General features: G+C 36.5%; 1 protein-coding gene across 5 annotated transcripts in view; it reads left to right on the top strand.

Annotated features, from left to right (window-relative positions):
• The window catches only part of PDE3A (phosphodiesterase 3A), a 337,466-nt gene that overhangs the window by 201,438 nt on the left and 118,121 nt on the right, over window positions 1-17,907 (top strand). For all 5 annotated transcript variants that reach the window (XM_035255181.3, XM_054237914.2, XM_035255182.3 and 2 more), the window contains exon 2: window positions 12,819-12,869. In XM_035255181.3, the coding sequence (XP_035111072.3) occupies window positions 12,819-12,869 (51 nt within the window). The remainder of the gene's footprint in view (window positions 1-12,818; window positions 12,870-17,907) is intronic.

Genomic DNA, 17,907 nt, shown 5'->3' with positions numbered 1-17,907 from the left:
TAAAGACCATTTCTAAAAGAGATAGTTTAAGTAGAGAACTTTCCTCTGAGTTAGATAGTTTTGTTGGTATATGTAACAGCAAACACACACACACACACACACACACACACACACACACATATACACATTCTCTCTCTCTCTCTCTCTCTCTCTCTCTCTCTCGTTTTCTTGGACTTATATATTTTAGGTCCATAAATGTAAACTATTTGGATATCAAAGCAATTTTTATGTTTTTCAGCACATAATTTTAATGCTACAGTCTAAGAAATTATATGTTGTTTAAACTTAATGCAATATATCACGATGTTTGATAAATATGAAGGAAAAAGACCCTTAAATCTATCCAAATGCAAGAAATCATAAATACTGTTGAGTTAAAGCTTTTGCCACGGCTGGTCTGGATTTTATTATTTTCTCCAGGATCTCCATTTTTTTCTAAGAAAAGAGATCAGTTTTACAGATTAGTCTCCTGACGTTGTGCCAGTGGGTTTGTCTGAGTTTTAATAATTTTCTGTGCGAAGTAGCCTTGAATGAGCCTTTTCATGAGGCATGCTATAAATGAAAGCTAACTCTATAGGGAAACAGAAATATTAGCATGATCCAGTCATAAGACAACAGGTGAAGAGCTAGAAGTAATAAATGAGGCCTTTATTGTTTCCTACTGATTTACTCAAATTGACATAAATAATGCAAGAGGTAGTTTAACAAACTGTACAATACAGATTTGTAGTCACATTCATTGGTGCTTAGGGGTTTGAGTTTCACCTGCAGTTGAGTTCATATAGCCCATAAATTAAACTCATAATGCCTCGATTAAATAGCTCATGAGAAAACCATTTTGTTTTGTCTACTCAGAACCTAAAACCTGTTTAATTGTGGTTATTTCAGAAATATTTTCATGGAATTTTTGGAGTAAGTTTATTTGGTTTGGTTTACTTGTTTTTTTATAAACAGGCCTACCAATTGCGTTGGAAATTTGATTGTGTTTCCAGCTAACATAATAATACACCTAAAAGTGCAAGTCCTTTCCTTATTGAACAGACTTTCTTGTAGCTTTTCCCTAGCTTGATCTTTTCAAACATTTGCTGTTTGGGCCTCTCTGGCCCAAAAGAGTAGCTTTTTGCTACTCTTTATGCTCGAGGAAGATTAAGCTATCCCAAGAGGACCCATTAATGTTAAAATTTATATTTTTCCGTTGCTCTGCAGAAAACCACTGATCAGTAGACTCCATGGTTGTGAACGTGCGTTACATGTTACTCTGCGTAATGATGCATGAAGTTTCAATTATAGATTGATCAAATTCTGTAAATTGTGTTTCGGCGTGGTCAAGGAATGGGTTTTTCTTGTTCTAGTTTAATAGAAAGTAATAATATATATCATGTGAATTTTACTTTTCTCAGTGAATTAGATTGCAGTAATGCCTGTCTGATTATATAGTTATTAATAGTGATAAAAATAATAGCTCCTATTTAATGAGTCTTTACTCTGTACCAGGTACTGTACTAAGGCTTTTTAAATTGAATGATTCATTTAATGCTTACAAAACCATGCAAATTGGATGCTATTATTAGCTAAGTTATAGAGCCATGGAACTGAGGCACAAAGACATTAAGTAACTTGACAAGATCAAGTATCTAGTAAGACTGAATATCCAGTTGGAAGTGCGATTTGAAGCAGTCTGGACTCAAGAGCTAACATAGCATCGAGGCTACACTTTATTAGTTATTCAGAATGTACTTCAGGACTCCTGTGGTGCCTTGGCGTTGTCAGTTTCAATATTTTTTATGTTTACATGGAGCATAAGATATATATATATTTAAATATATGTTTTAAATATAAGATATATATATTTGGAGCATGAGATATATATAGTTAAATATATGTTTTAAATATAAGATATATGTATAAATATATATATATCTTATACTCTCTCTATATTTTTATATATATATCTCCCCAATAAATATTGAAAGAATGCACACATGAGTGGATAGGCGAAGACAGAAATGAAAATTTTGTATTGGGATGTGCTAATAGATAATTTGGTATAACTAAACATCTGATATATAATTTACATTTTAAGGTAATTCTTTAGCCAGCATTAAAAAATATGATTAATTTATAGTAGGAAGGATTTTCAGAGACATTACATTTTTTTCTCTTATTTCACTGTTTTAAAGGAGATGGAGATTAGAGGGTGGAAAATGGATTTTAAAGAAATGCACCCACATATTAACCACAACCATGAGTTCCTTGAAGACTCAAATCTGGTGTTTTTTTCTTTTTCCGTACAAGTATACTTCAGTACCAAGGACTGATACTTGGTTTGGGCTCAGTAATTATTTATTGCTGAAAGCAGCACAGCAGGAATAAAAAGTTTGATTGGCAGCCAGCCAACCTACACTTTCATCCACGTTTAATCACTTGCTGGTTATGTTACTGTTTCTCTTCTCTTAACTCATTTCCATTTCCATAAAATATGGAGCATATGCCTCTACGATTTCTCAGTGATGAAATAATATATTTAAAATTATAAAACTAAAAAATATATCTCAAAATGTGTTTCTGTTCCATGGAAAACTGTGAATCTCCGTTGAAGCAAGAAATTTCTGTAATCACACACTTCTAGAAATGTTTCAACCGAGTTCCTTTGAGTTCCTCAGACTTTAACATGCTAACAAGTGCTGGGCCTCTCTAAGAGCGGATGATATTTTGCAGAATTTCACAAGCTTATTTTATTTTCTTATCATTTTTCATAAAATATCTCACAGGAAAACTTAAGCATGAGACTGCTGATATGATTACATTATTGTTAATAGTCCCCCAAATGCAAATTCGCAATGAAAGTTGTAAAAGTTCCAAGTAATCAAGGTAAACTGGATGTATTAAGTGAAAATAATGGAAGCGTTGTTAGATTCGTGGCAGCATATAGGTTTGGGGTAATTATTATCATTGTGATAACAGGGACAGAAATAGAATTATGGAAACATTCTAAACCAGTGTACGGGGGCATCATTATCAGAAATAGATATAGAAACTGTCGTAGAGAGGCTGGAATGTCAAACTCTAGAATATCTGAGTTTGCCTCTGTCTGAAGCCTTCTCATTCCTAGTACTTCTGAAATTTAAACTGGCTGCTCTATTGAAATGCTAAGAGTCCGAATCAGGGATTTCGTATCAACCAAGTGAATGGAACTTAGGTAGTTATCACCAACATATCTGTTAATTTCAGCCACAATGCTGTATATTCAGGCTCTCAGTGTTTTTTAAAACAAGGAGGGTCAAATTTAAGAATTCTTAGGAATCCGTTTGTTCTGTTAATTTGTGTGAGGGTTTAAGATGAGGAATACAGCAGAAAGCTAAATTGTTTGAGAAACAGTAAGAGTTTTAGATCCTGAGAAAGATCCTGGAGGAAAGGCACCAGGATGTTGAAAAAGACACACTCGGCCGGGCGTGGTGGCTCAAGCCTGTAATCCCAGCACTTTGGGAGGCCGAGGCAGATGGATCACGAGGTCAAGAGATCGAGACCATCCTGGTCAACATGGTGAAAACCCGTCTCTACTAAAAATACAAAAAATTAGCTGGGCATGGTGGCGCGTGCCTGTAATCCCAGCTACTCAGGAGGCTGAGGCAGGAGAACTGCCTGAACCCAGGAGGCGGAGGTTGCGGTGAGCCGAGATCACACCATTGCTCTCCAGCCTGGGTAACAAGAGCGAGACTCCGTTAAAAGAAAAGAAAAGAAAAAGACACACTCTTCTTACCCTATTCCCAGGGTAAACGGTAAGAGGTGGTGGCTGCCAACAAACAAGCAACCAAAATCCCACACAAGACTTTAAAAAAAAGACAAAAAGGAAAACTTTTGTGGAGAGATGCCTAATGGATATTTTTACGGCTTTTTGCTGTATTTTGTATAATGTAACAACGTCCTCTCGTCTCCCCATGAAGTTGTCAACATCACTTGATAATACCTTGTAAATGGCATTGATCTGAGGAGTGGGAGATGCGATGAAGTAGCTATAATCAAGGCATTCTGTTTACGAGACGATGGCTGCTAGTCACTCCGTTTCACCCACAGAAGGTTGACGTGGTCTACTAGTTTGTAAATAAGTTATGCAGGCGGTTCCTGCCAGCAGAGGTTTTAAAAAAAAGTATACAGGTGGGTAAATTTTTTCAGCACCACCTGTATTAGGTCTTTCTAGATCCCAAACCCCAGTATTGATGCCTGGAGGGCTGAGAAACGGTATATGGGAACCCCAGGAAATCTGTCCAGCTTTTTTGGCCTAAGCCCCGGACCAAATGCAGATATCCACCATTTGTTTTCTAAAGAATGCAAGGTAATTTTGATGTTCTTACTCCATGAATAATAAGAGATCCAGAAAAGGAACACCAAAAGAAAAATAGAAAAGGACAATTTCACAAAAAGACTAAACAAGGGCTGAGCTGGCCTAAACTACAAGAGATTGTCCCAGTCCAGAGCACTGGCCTCTGGTAGAAGCTGCAGGCTCATCTCACATGGAATGCTGCACAGAGCGTTTATTTATACTTACATATATTTATAAGTAGTATAGAAATTAAGGAAAGAGTACGCCAAGGAAAGAATCCAATCAAACACGCCAAGGTCAAAGAAGAGCTTTTAGTTTCTTATGAAGTCGAAAACTGTGCTCATCAGAGTAGATGTGGTTCTAACCCCTCCTCTTATCCATTTTGTGACTCTTGAAAAACAAAACCCATATGTGAACGGACAATGAAATTATGTAGTATGACTAAGAGTGCCTTTGCGGCATGTGGGACATATTCTGTCAATTCTTATTGTATTGAATGGAGCTAAGTAAGAGTTTGGGGATGGAAGAATCCCTGATGTATTAGTATTTCTCTAGAGAATTTTTTCTTGTAATTTTTAATTACTGAAGCTAATGATTAACTTTATACTACAGGAAAATATTAAATACCAAATGTTTAGCTATGATCACAAAAACCCAACTCCTTTCTGAATTTTGGCATAGAGATGCTTTGCTGCTCCTGAGGTACCACTCCTGTTCCTGCTTCCGGGCCTTTTCATCTTCTCTTTCCTCTGTCTGGCTCTTTATACAATTATCTGATAAAATGTCTCTTTTTCAGAAAGGGCTTCTCCGATCTACTGTACTTACATAAACTTACCTCTGCTTCCAGCCGTACCATCCATTACCCCACTCGCTCTCCCTACGTTTATTCTATCCTAAGCTCTTCACAGCTTTATCACCACCTGGTATATTATGTTTATGTGTTTATCTTCTGCCTTCACTAAAATGTCATAGCCAGGAGACAGAGATACATCTTGTTTTTTTTTTTTTTTGATACAGAGTTTCACTCTTGTTACTCAGGCTGGAGTGCAATGGCGCGATCTCGGCTCACCGCAACCTCCGCCTCCTGGGTTCAAGCAATTCTCCTGCCTCAGCCTCCCGAGTAGCTGGGATTACAGGCACGCACCACCATGCCCAGCTAATTTTTTGTATTTTTAGTAGAGACGGGGTTTCACCATGTTGACCAGGATGGTCTCGATCTCATGACCTCGTGATCCACCCGCCTCGGCCTCCCAAAGTACTGGGATTACAGGCTTGAGCCACCGCGCCCAGCCACATCTTGTTTTGTTCAGTGACATACAGTTGGTCCCTAGAACAGGGCTGTGCACACAACAGGCATTTAATACATATTTGCTTAATGGGTAAATGGTGAAACAAAAGGTGAACCGTGTGGTAACCTTTAAAGCCTTACATCTGGGCCGGGCGCGGTGGCTCACGCCTGTAATCCCAGCACTTTGGGAGGCCGGGGCGGGTGGATCACGAGGTCAACAGATCGAGACCATCCTGGTCAACATAGTGAAACCCCGTCTCTACTGAAAATACAAAAAAAAAAAAAAAAAAAAAAAAAAAAAAAGCCTTACATCTATGTTAGTTTTGTATGTCTTTAAAAATATGCTTTAGCCATCTTCAGCTGCTGTAAAAAGAATGGTTTTCTTGAGGGTGGTGCAAAGAAAGCTATAGCGACTGTTAGTTCCCATCATTACCCTTTTTTTTTCATATCTAAAACTTCTCACCTCTTTAAGTCACACACACAAAGAATTTCTTACTTCCCATCTAGTTACGGTCCTTCAGCTTTTCACCTCTTTAGTAATCGTTGTGTGAATTGTTTCTCCCAATAAGTTCCTAAAAAGGCATTGATTTTTATGTAAACAAACAACAGAAGAAAAACATGTAAGCATTAAAGGAAAATACTTTTCCTACAGGAATATACTCACCGCGATCTTTATTTCTCATGCTATTGTTAAAAATATCTCTGCTTGGATGGAAGCTTTTTGTTTCCATGCTGACTCCTTCCTTGCTTCTCCCGTGAACTTTTTAAATTCTGTGCTTGGCAGCAGGTCTGTTTTCCTTGGAGCTAAGTGCTGTGTAACATACTGTTAGCTGAAGGCTGTGATGTAGAAATTTATTATCAAAAATAAAAGAGAGAGAGAAGAATGTATTCCATAAGGATCAAAATGACTTTGAGCCCAAGCAGTTGGGGTTTTCAGAATGCTTTCTCTAATAGATTGTGCTTCTTCTCAAGGAAGTCTGCAATCAATTTAAGGGTCTTCCTGTTGCCTACCTTGGTTAATGAGAACTGAGAAGAAAGATACTCCTTTTTTTTTTTTTTAAATTTTTAGAACATTTCTTCATCAGATGGGAAGATTTTTGTTTGCCATTTGCAGGCATAGCCTTGGTGACCTATATATCCCCAGACCTTCTGGTAAGATGCTTATTAAAATGTCATTACCCAGAGGAGTAATCATAAAATAGCCAGAGGGCATTTTTTTTACAGATGGTGAGAGACAAACATTTTTTTCTTCCTGAATTAAGTGGTCATGTACTCTTATCAACTAGGATATATTTGAACTTACTTTTATTTATTTTTCCAGTCTCAGTGTCTCCCTGTCTGCTTGATAGTTCTAGCAACTTTATATAACTAATCTTAAAATCATAAGCATTCCTTCTCCAGAATATCATATAATCTCAATAAACTTTCTCTTTTCCCAGAATTGCTTAAGTAGCATGCTGCTATTCATTTCTCTTGAAAGCTTAGTCCAAATGAATTATTTTGCAGAAAGGAAAATTCCACAGTTTCTTCTTTTCCTCATTGCCTGTGGCCTATTCATGTCTTTTATCTGCTACTCCGCTAATGTCAGATGATTACTCTGGTCATCTGCAACTTAACATGAATCTTATGTAATTGAAAGGGTGCTTTGACTCTCTCATTGAAATAGTATCAGCATCATTTTGCATTTCCTTCTGAAATTCATCGACTTCAATGTGCAACTGTCTTCTTTACTGTTTGTTGTAAATAGCCAGTATTTTTTACTTGTTGTAATCACACATCAGGAAATAGGCTAGGATGATATCTTTGTGAAACTTGGTCCCTATGGTTATGCTTTAACAGGGACACTTAGCAGTAGTCAGATGCCTCATTTTATTTTAAATAATCTGTAATATTAAGTCAGTTTTTCACACTAAGGGTAGTTTTTTTTTTAAAGGATTCTGACAACATGCTGCTTATGTTAGTCTTTCAACCATTATCTGGGGACAATGTTTTTATGACAGTAAATGTTTTTAATACAAAAAGGATAAAAATTCGTATGCCATCAAGTGTTAATATGAAGTTTAACCTTACACCTCCGGCTCTCCACCCCATGCCCCATCTAGTGGCCAGAATGCTGTAATCACAGGAGGGAATGCAGCTCTGGCAGCTATGCGGTCCCTACCCCCACCATTGCCTCTTTGTTTACATTAAAAACAAAATGACAGAAAATACACTGAAATAATACATGCTACATTTTGGCTCAGATTATTTTAATTAGAAATAGGCCGGGCGCAGTGGCTCAAGCCTGTAATCCCAGCACTTTCGGAGGCCGAGGCGGGTGGATCACGAGGTCATGAGATCGAGACCATCCTGGTCAACATGGTGAAACCCCGTCTCTACTAAAAATACAAAAAATTAGTTGGGCATGGTGGCACGTGCCTGTAATCCCAGCTACTCAGGAGGCTGAGGCAGGAGAATTGCCTGAACCCAGGAGGCGGAGGTTGCAGTGAGCCAAGATCACGCCATTGCAACTCCGTCTCAAAAAAATAAAAATAAAAATAATAAAGACTTTGTATTATTTCTTCAAATCCAAAAGGAAAAATATCCTGTTTATTTCCTTTGGTGCTCCTACTGACAGTAGAACATTAGAGTATCTCATTTCTCTCAGGCAGAGTTCATTCCTTTTCGAATATATTTCACATAGGATATAGATTTCTGTAACACTTTTTATTACTTTGAAAAAAAAGTGGCCATAGTGTACATTTGAAAATACTACCACATCCACATTCTTGGTCAGCTCCTACCTTTCGGATATAATATAATATGAAGATGACATTAATATATAAATACTTAAGAACAGACAAGAATTTCTTTGTTGTACATATTTCTCAGCTTGTTATATAATGCTAGGAAATAACTCTCTGATACATAACACACTTGGCAAATTTTACTGTTTCATGATTTAAAAGAAAATATCAAATTTAGTGAATTTTTAGAATCTCATCTTACAATCTCTGATTTACAAATTGCCAAACTGATCTTATCTTCCGGTGATGACCCAAATTAGTGTAACTTTGAGTGTTTTTGTTCTTTGACTAAAATCATCACCGTTAGATAACCAATGGCAGGAGGCAGTGAATTACATGCTTTACTTCCTTTACTTCCTGTCCTGCAGAAATGTCTCCTTTCTGACTTACTGTCATCATCGAGTATTCTTCTTAAATCAATGTATTGTGGATTGCAACTCGTGCCTGTAAGACTTATATACCACTTTTTACTGTGATGGGAGAAATCACCACCTTTTTCTGATCCTGTTAGTTTAAACTCATTAGTAGGGAGGACAACAGTTTTCATAGACTTTTATAAATCTTTCAGAAGATTTTGATAAATCATTTCACTAGAAGCCTACTGCTCAAGTTTATTGCCACTTTAAAACTCCCAAAAAGAACCATCTCACCTGCCTGTTTTTTTTTTTTTTTTTTGAGACGGAGTTTCGCTCTTGTTACCCAGGCTGGAGTGCAATGGCGCGATCTCGGCTCACCACAACCTCCATCTCCTGGGTTCAGGCAATTCTCCTGCCTCAGCCTCCTGAATAGCTGGGATTACAGGCTCGCACCACCATGCCCAGCTAATTTTTTGTATTTTTAGTAGAGACGGGGTTTCACAAAGTTGACCAGGATGGTCTCGATCTCTTGACCTCGTGATCCACCCGCCTCGGCCTCCCAAAGTGCTGGGATTACAGGCTTGAGCCACCGCGCCCGGCCTTGCCTGTTTTTAATGTAAGGTATCATAAATGTCTCAAGATTATTGAAATGTGTCAAGGATTGTCTTTGATAGTTCTAGAAAACAATTAATTAATTGATTTTCAATGTTTCTAAATCATACTGTTTATTTTGTTAATTATTATTTGTGAACCATATTATCAAATTTAAATTAGTATCAATAAATATTTTTGAGACGATGTGATGTCAGTGAATCCATACATTAAAAACTGAAAGCATTAAAGAAATATCTGCTGTGTAACATTCCGTTTTATATAATCGTTATCTGGGTCAATGTACCCAAAATTGTGCCAGCCAAACTGCAATTAAATCATCATCATAATTCCAAGGCTCAAAAGGATTGTGTCTTTTAAAAAGGAGTAGCTTAAAATTTCTTCAATGACTTTGTTGTATTTTTTACTTATTTTACTATGAACATTTCACACGTTCTTTTTTATAAAGGTCTTGGAAGCCAAATTTTAATTGCCGTATGTCATTATTTTGTATACTGTAATCTATTGAGTAATTTCCATTTTGTTGGATATACAATTAGTAGCACATTATACTTACTGAACTTTTATATCTTAGTTTACTGGTTCAAACGGTATGAAACTTTTAAGAATCTATTATTATATATAGTTTATATATGTGAGAATATATACACGCAGCGTATACATGTATATGTTGGTTAAATACCAGCAGTATATGTGCTTAGTTTACTCCCTCCTTTCCAAATATTCAGGTATTAATTTTATATCTTAGTTTACTGGTTCAAACGGTATGAAACTTTTAAGAATCTATGTATTATATATAGTTTACATATGTGAGAATATATACACGCAGCGTATACATGTCTATGTTGGTTAAATACCAGCAGTATATGTGCTTAGTTTCCTCCCTCCTTTCCAAATATTCAGGTATTAATTTGCTGACATAATAGGCAATAGTACTATCTTGTCATTCTTTATATTGAATTTCTTTCACTTCCAATGAAGTTAAGTTTCTTTCCACAGATTTATTTATTATATAAATTGTTCTTACTTTTCCCTCAATTTACTACTGTGGTTCTCTCAACTTACTCCTAGCAAACTTCAGTGCAATATATAACATCTTTCAAATTTGTAAGAACACTTAATATTCTGAAAATATTACTGTTTACATACCATTTACCACAGATATTTTACCAATGTGACATTTGTGCAAATACTCCAAAGTTTTATATAGCCAAATCAATTTGCCCTCTTTTGTAATAAAAATATTAAAAAGATTTAGATTTCTTTATTTTCCAAGATAGGTTGAATATTAACCTGGATTTTATTCTATTTTATATTTCCAGTTTCATTTTTTAAAAATTTCTCTCTCAAATCTATAATTAATACTAGCATTTGTTATAAGGTTAGGCTCTAATTATTTTTTTTTCTCTCAAAAGTCCCTTTTTCTTTTTCTTTCTTTTTTTTTTTTTTTTTTTGTTTTTGAGACAGGGTCTCACTCTGTCCCCCAGGCTGGAGTGAAGCAGCACAATCTTGGCCTCCTGGGTTCAAGCGATTCTCCTACCTCAGCCCCCAAGCTCTGGGATTACAGGCATGCCCCACCATGCCCAGCTAATGTTTGTATTATTAGTAGAGAAGGGGTTTCACCATGTTGGTCAGGCTGGTCAGGAACTCCTTTTTAGTCATTAGCCAAATAGATCAATTACAAAATATTTTTGATATTTTCTTTTTTATGTTTTGTTGGTACACATATGTATATTTATTTCAAACTATTTCATTCATTTACATTTTGAATGCTAAACCATTATCCCGAATTTTGGTTACATTTTATAATATATTTTGATAACCAGAAAGGTATTTTCATCACTTGTAAAATTTTTTAATGGATTTGATTTTTTATTTTTTAAGAGAGAGTCTCACTTTGTTATTTAGGCTGAGTGCAGTGGCGCGATCTTGGCTCACTACAACCTCTGCCTCCCAGGTTCAAGCAATTCCCCTGCCTCAGCCGCCCAGGTAGCTGGGGCTACAGGTGCACCCCACCACACCTGTCTTGTTTTTGTACTTTTAGTGGAGACGGGATTGGCCTATCTGATCTTGAACTCCTCACCTCAGGTAATCCTCCTGCCTCGGCCTCCCAAAGTGCTAGAATTGCAGACATGAACCACCATGCCCGGCCCTCTAATGGATTCTTTTTTATTGTATATACCTGAGATGTACAACATGATGTTTTGATGCATGTTTACAATGTAAAGTAGTCACTAAGGTCGAGTAAATTAACATCCATCATCTATCATAGTTTTAACTTTCTCTGAGTTTGGTGAGATTACCTAAATCTACCCTCCTGGCAAACTTCAGTGCATTCTATAACATCATGAGTTCCCATGTTATCTGTTGTATCTCTGCACTCATCTGACATACTGGTGATATATGTTTATATTCTCTAATGAAATTTATGATTTTCTAAAATTAAAAACACTATTCACTTTTGATTGAAAACTAATTAGACCTGAAATCTAGTTAAATTTGTTTGAGTAGAACTGAGCACTCAATAGTTTATAGAATTAAATCTTCTTCACCACTAGCACTATACGTCCATCAGTACATTTTAACCATTTTCTGCATATGATTATCAAATATTTCCTGATAATGTTCAAAGGCATGTTATTTTTGTTGCTATTGTGAACAGCTCTGTTGTTCATTGTTAAGCCTACTAAACAGTCATTGCTGTTATATAGGAATGTTAATAATGTATATAAATTTATGTATAGTCCATCTTGTTAGTTGTAAATACTTCTTCAGTTGGTACTCATGAGTAATGAGATTACTGACAAATGACTGGTTTCATTTCTCTCAGTCAGTATCTTGTATTTCCTTAATATTCTTAATGTTAAATGTTATTTTCACTAAGTAAATATTCTTTGTAAGCAAAGTAGCCCAGGGCTATTGCCACCATAGGAATAACATAATATATTATAGGTTATTATTAAAAATCTACATTTTGTGATTGTGGGCATTCACATTAAATATTTAATAATTTCACTCTTTAGTGCTCTTCGTATTTTTATAGTTTTGAAGAAGAAAAATTTTTGAACTAATTTGGCCTTTGGTTCTTATCATTTGTGGTAGTAGATTAAACTACAGTAGTTAATTACCCAGAATATTTTCTTAAGCTAAAGGCTTAATAATATGCAAATAAAGCTTTACATGGTTGGACATCTATCTAGGATATTCCTGACAGGACTATATATTAGCTTCTTTTATCACACAATGATATTAAAATACTCTCAAAGTGATTAGAAGTTAAAATATTAGCTATCAAACCAGGAGTTTACTAGTCATTTAGGTATGTTAATTTATTTGTAGTAGCTATTTAATGTATTACTAATATAGATTGGAACAATCTGATTATTCTTTAAAAGAGGAAAAATGTTTGTCAGGTAAAATAGTCATTTAACTTATTACAATTATCATCTTTACAGCTCATGGGGCATTCAGAATGGGACCACAAACGAGGGCCACGAGGATCACAGGTAAGTTTCTTTTCCTTTTCTTTTTCATGCTTTCAGCCATGAGTTTTCTAAAACTCAAGAGATAATAAAAAGTAGTGAGAGGAAGATGCAAAATGACCATGCCATTTGTTTTTATTTAAGTTATCTATAATTAAAGTCTGGATTTCAAATCCCAAAGGCAGATGCCAGGATATTCCTCTTAAGAGCTTTCTGCTATCCCTGGTTGTGTTTATATGAATATAGATTTTATATTCATCTTGTCTCTGCAGAATTCATTTTGATCAGTAACCCACTCTCTTTATTCTGTTCCTTTCACACTTTTTCCATGGATTTTCTTTTTCTCTTCAGCTTCCTGTTTTTGGTTAAATATTTTGAAATATAATCAGACTAAACTCTGAACTAATTAGAAGATTTTGTCTCTAAATTAACTGTCTTCATCTGAGGGAAACAAAAAGATGAAAGGACCTATTATTTTTGAAAAGAAACAAATTCTAAATCTTTCTATATTACCAGACTGTTTTCATTGTCTCACTTTATGTCTTAGGCAAGGAGAAAAGCTTCCATGACGCATTTTTGCTTTTTAATGACCTAATTAGACAATGTGGATTTGTTTTGCTTCCATAATTACTCTCCCTGACAGAATAAAGGCTGAGCTTTACACTAAGAAAATTATTTCTCCTCCTAGAGCACTTTGTAAAGAAATATAAAAATAATTTATCTCACGGCAGCCTATGTATACCTGACTGTAAACATGCAAAATAAAAATTAAGTGGGTGGAAATTATTGCTTCTGTGGCACACCTTTTGTATTTGCTACTAAAAAAATATAATTTATAAAAGACAGTTGAATATGCAATACTGTAAATGAAAGCTTATTGGGAAGTGAGGGCTTCTCTCAAGTGTTTTCCAAAGCTGATGTGTTCTTGTGTTGTCATTACTTTTGTATGAATAACTCTATTTAATTTAGGTCACTAGGAAAATAAAACCAAGTCAATCGATTGTTTTAGTTCACATTTTAATGACTGATTTTATTTCTGTCCATTATCAATTTGATGAGTAAATAATGTAAACCAATTAAATTAGGATCATCCCAAGGAATTTATGCCTGGCTTTCTTTCCTTCACTCTCACCTCCCTTTCATTTTCTCTGAAAACTCTCCCTCTGGACACATCTGTAAAATTTTCAGAAGAATTTGCTGCAAGGTCAGTCATGAAGGGATTAAATTAACATACAGTAAATTCTTTGTGATTCTAAGCCAGTAAAAAAGTAAAGACAAGTGTAGGTAAGAAGGTCCGTGGTTTCTGGTGATTGCCGCCGAAACCTTCTGATATTCAGAATGTTGGGAGTATCAGGCAAGCTGTTGAGGACATGTTCTTTCAAAGCAATGTCGTGTTGTATGTAGAAAATCATTGTTTAAAATATATATTATTTACTCTCTATTTTTCTTACTTTGGTGTAATGTATCTTCAGGTTTAGATAGGTCACTATGTCAATATAAACTGACCCCAAAAAACCCTCACAATTCTATAGTACTGCTTTTGTTAATTTTCCACATAAAAAGAACAAAAATTTTTAAATTCCTAATATTGCATATAGCTAGAAAATGTGAGAATTCCACATATAAACATAAACTATTTTTATAAATAAAGTTAGATTATATTTGAAAGCCCAAGATTGTTCTGAAAAGCAAAAGCTTTGAAATAGGCTTGCATGAATTACCATTATAAACATCAGATCTTTCCTGGATCTCTTAACCAGCAAAATAGCTATTCCAAATATAGTATACCTTTGTCCCATTTTGATTCCTCAACTCAGATGAAATCTCTCAAAGTAAAAAGCAAACACAGCACACCAAAAGATCAGAACAGTAAGAACCTTGACAAAAAACATTAAAAAGAAAGAGAATTTCCGAAGATTTTGGAAATTTCTGGTAGATATATTAAGCCTTGAGTAATAACCTCTTATCTGCTTCCAATTGTCTACTGCAAAATAATAACAGTAACGCGTTGTGTTTTGGATCATTGCTCCTTTCTGTTGTTGCTCTTATCTTCTTGGTGAGTATGTCTAAAACCTTCTACCTTTTCAAAGGGAATTTCAGACAGGTGCACTTGAACACAGACCCCTTAATACTTTACTCCAAAGCCTTGCTCAAATTCTGTCTCAGTTAATTTAGAACTAGTTCATTTATTTATTTTTATTTTTAATTTTTTTTTTTTTTGAGACAGAGTTTCACTCTTGTTACCCAGGCTGGAGTGCAATGGCACCATCTCGGTTCACTGCAGCCTCCGCCTCCTGGGTTCAGGCAATTCTCCTGCCTCAGCCTCCTGAGTAGCTGGGATTACAGGCACACGCCACCATGCCCAGCTAATTTTTTGTATTTTTAGTAGAGACGGGGTTTCACCATGTTGACCAGGATGGTCTCGATCTCTTGACCTTGTGATCCACCTGCCTCGGCCTCCCAAAGTGCTGGGATTACAGGCTTGAGCCACCGCGCCCGGCCTAATTTAGAACTAGTTTCTAAGTGCTTGCTATGTGTATAGCTCTGTAGTCTGTCTAACTGAAGAAAAGTTGAAAGACAAGGTTATTGCTTTGCAAGAGCTCACAAATTATGGTGGGAAATTAGAGCAAGATTCATATATATAATTCACATATAAGGCAATCTGGTAGATGCAACATTACATATGGTATGTAGGGTATGTCGCCATATCTGTAAATGACAATGTATATGATGGAGGTCACACAAGATTATAATAGCATGTTTTCACTATGTGTTTTATATGTTTAGATACACAAATATTTGTCACAATTGCCTTCAGTATTCAGTACAGTAACAGCGCAGATTTGTAGCTTAGGGGCAACAGGTTATAGCATATAGCCTAGGCATGTAAAAGGCTGCACCATCTGGTTTGTGTAAATATACTCCATGATGTTCCCACAACAAAATCCCCATCAATAAGTGACATATAGACTGTATATATACAGTGGGAGGCGAAGGCAGGCAGATCACCAGCAGTTAGGAGTTCAAGACCAGCCTGTTCAACATGGTGAAACCCTGTCTCTATTAAAAATACAAACTAAAAATAATATTAATAATAATAAAAATTAGCCGGGCATGGTGGTGGGTGCCTGTAATCCCAGCTACTTGGTAGGTTGAGGCAGGAGAATTGCTTGAACCAGGGAGGCATAGGTTGTAGTGAGTCAAGATCACACCACTGCACTCCAGCCTGGGCAACAGAGCAAGACTCCGTTTAAAAAAAGACTTCATATATACAAAGTGAGGTAGGATTTAGGTGGAAGATTATTTCCTTTTCCCTAGTAGTCTAGGAAATACCTCTGAGAACTGGTGATGTCTGAGATGTGGCTTTAAGGATGGGTAAGCTTTCAAAAGTACAGAGGGGAGGAAAAGATGGATGAAAAGGCTTTGGTAAATGTCTGCACTGAGAAGAGTGTGGGACACATTTGAATACATGTGAATTTTTAATTAACTTTTGTATAAACAGTTGTTGGATGGTAATTGCTGTAGCAATTACTGTTTGATCTGGAGAATGCTCTACTGTATTGATTAGGTAGGCAGAGGAAGTTAGAAGGATGAAGAGTTTGAAACTGACTACTGTAAGAATTAGGGCTATTAACACAGAACAGCTTAGATGGAAGAATGTGAGTTCAGTGTTAACAGTGTTAAGTGACACATGAAGTTGACAATTCCAAAATGAGGTTTCAGATAAACAGCTCGAAGCCTGAGTAGAACAAAAGGTGTCAGTTTGGGAATGGTAATCATACAGGTGATAATTAAGCTCCACCAGTAGATAGACTCCCGGAAGGATATTAAAAGAAAAAACAGATAAAAGTCTGATTCTTGGAAAATACACTGTCAGGGCTAGCAGCAAGCTGAAGAGGGAGTTAATGAGCAGGCACGGTCTTACCAGAGACCAGGTGGAGGAGAAATGATTCAGAACTGAAAGTAGTTACGCCAAAGAGTGGAATGAGATCCCAGACCAGGGTTCAGGAAAATAAAACATGTAGCAGATGTCTTTGGGTTTAGTGATTAGGAGGACATTAGTGAACTTTGAAAAAGCAGTTTTGAGAAAGAAGAATGCAGAAGAGAATAGTGTAAAATACTAGAAGGGAGTCGGGCGCGGTGGCTCAAGCCTGTAATCCCAGCACTTTGGGTGGCCGAGGCGGGTGGATCACGAGGTCAAGAGATCGAAACCATCCTGGTCAACATGGTGAGACCCCGTCTCTACTAAAAATACAAAAAATTAGCCGGGCATGGTGGCGCGTGCCTGTAATCCCAGCTACTCGGGAGGCTGAGGCAGGAGAATTGCCTGAACCCAGGAGGCGGAGGTTGCAGTGAGCCGAGATCGCGCCATTGCACTCCAGCCTGAGTAACAAGAGTGAAACTCCATCTCAAAAAAAAAAAAAAAAAAAAAAGATACCAGAAGGATCTCTTGGGGGAGCTTTGTTTTAAAAGAAAGTTGAGATTGCAGAAAGAGGTGGTAGCAAGAGTGATTTATTTATTTATTCATTTATTGTTACTGCTAAGGTGAGATGTGTGTCTTAATTACTGGCAGATGAAAAGAATTAGTGTGGGAAAGAAAACACTGAAAATTCTCAGTAGCTGATTAAGGACTGAGGGAATGGTGCGATCCAGGGAAGGGAAGGTGCTTTCTTCCAAAGGGGTCCTTTTGGCACGTCTTCATGTATTTTCCTGTAAGGAAATACCCCACCCCCACCCCATACCAGCCATTTACACAATATTAGAGAAGCTGGCCCTGTTCGAAAATGGTGGATAAATCCACCAAAAAGAACTGATGGGGAAGTTTAAAAAAAAAAAAAAAGTAGAGGCCAGGGGCATTGGCGTATGCCTGTAATCCCAGCACTTTGGGAGGCCGAGGTGAGTAGCACCTGAGATCAGGAGGTTGTGATCAGCCTGGCCAATATGGTGAAACCCCATCTCTACTAAAATTACAAAAATTAGCCTGCCCTGGTGGCGTGTGACTGTAGTCCCAGCTACTCGGGAGGCTGAGACAGAATTGCTTGAACCCAGGAGACGGAGGTTG

Source organism: Callithrix jacchus, chromosome 9 (assembly GCF_049354715.1).
Source record: "Callithrix jacchus isolate 240 chromosome 9, calJac240_pri, whole genome shotgun sequence".
NCBI classification, from domain to species: Eukaryota; Metazoa; Chordata; class Mammalia; order Primates; family Cebidae; genus Callithrix; species Callithrix jacchus.
Note: the sequence above shows the minus strand (reverse complement) of the source record. Positions and strands in the feature narration are given on the sequence as shown.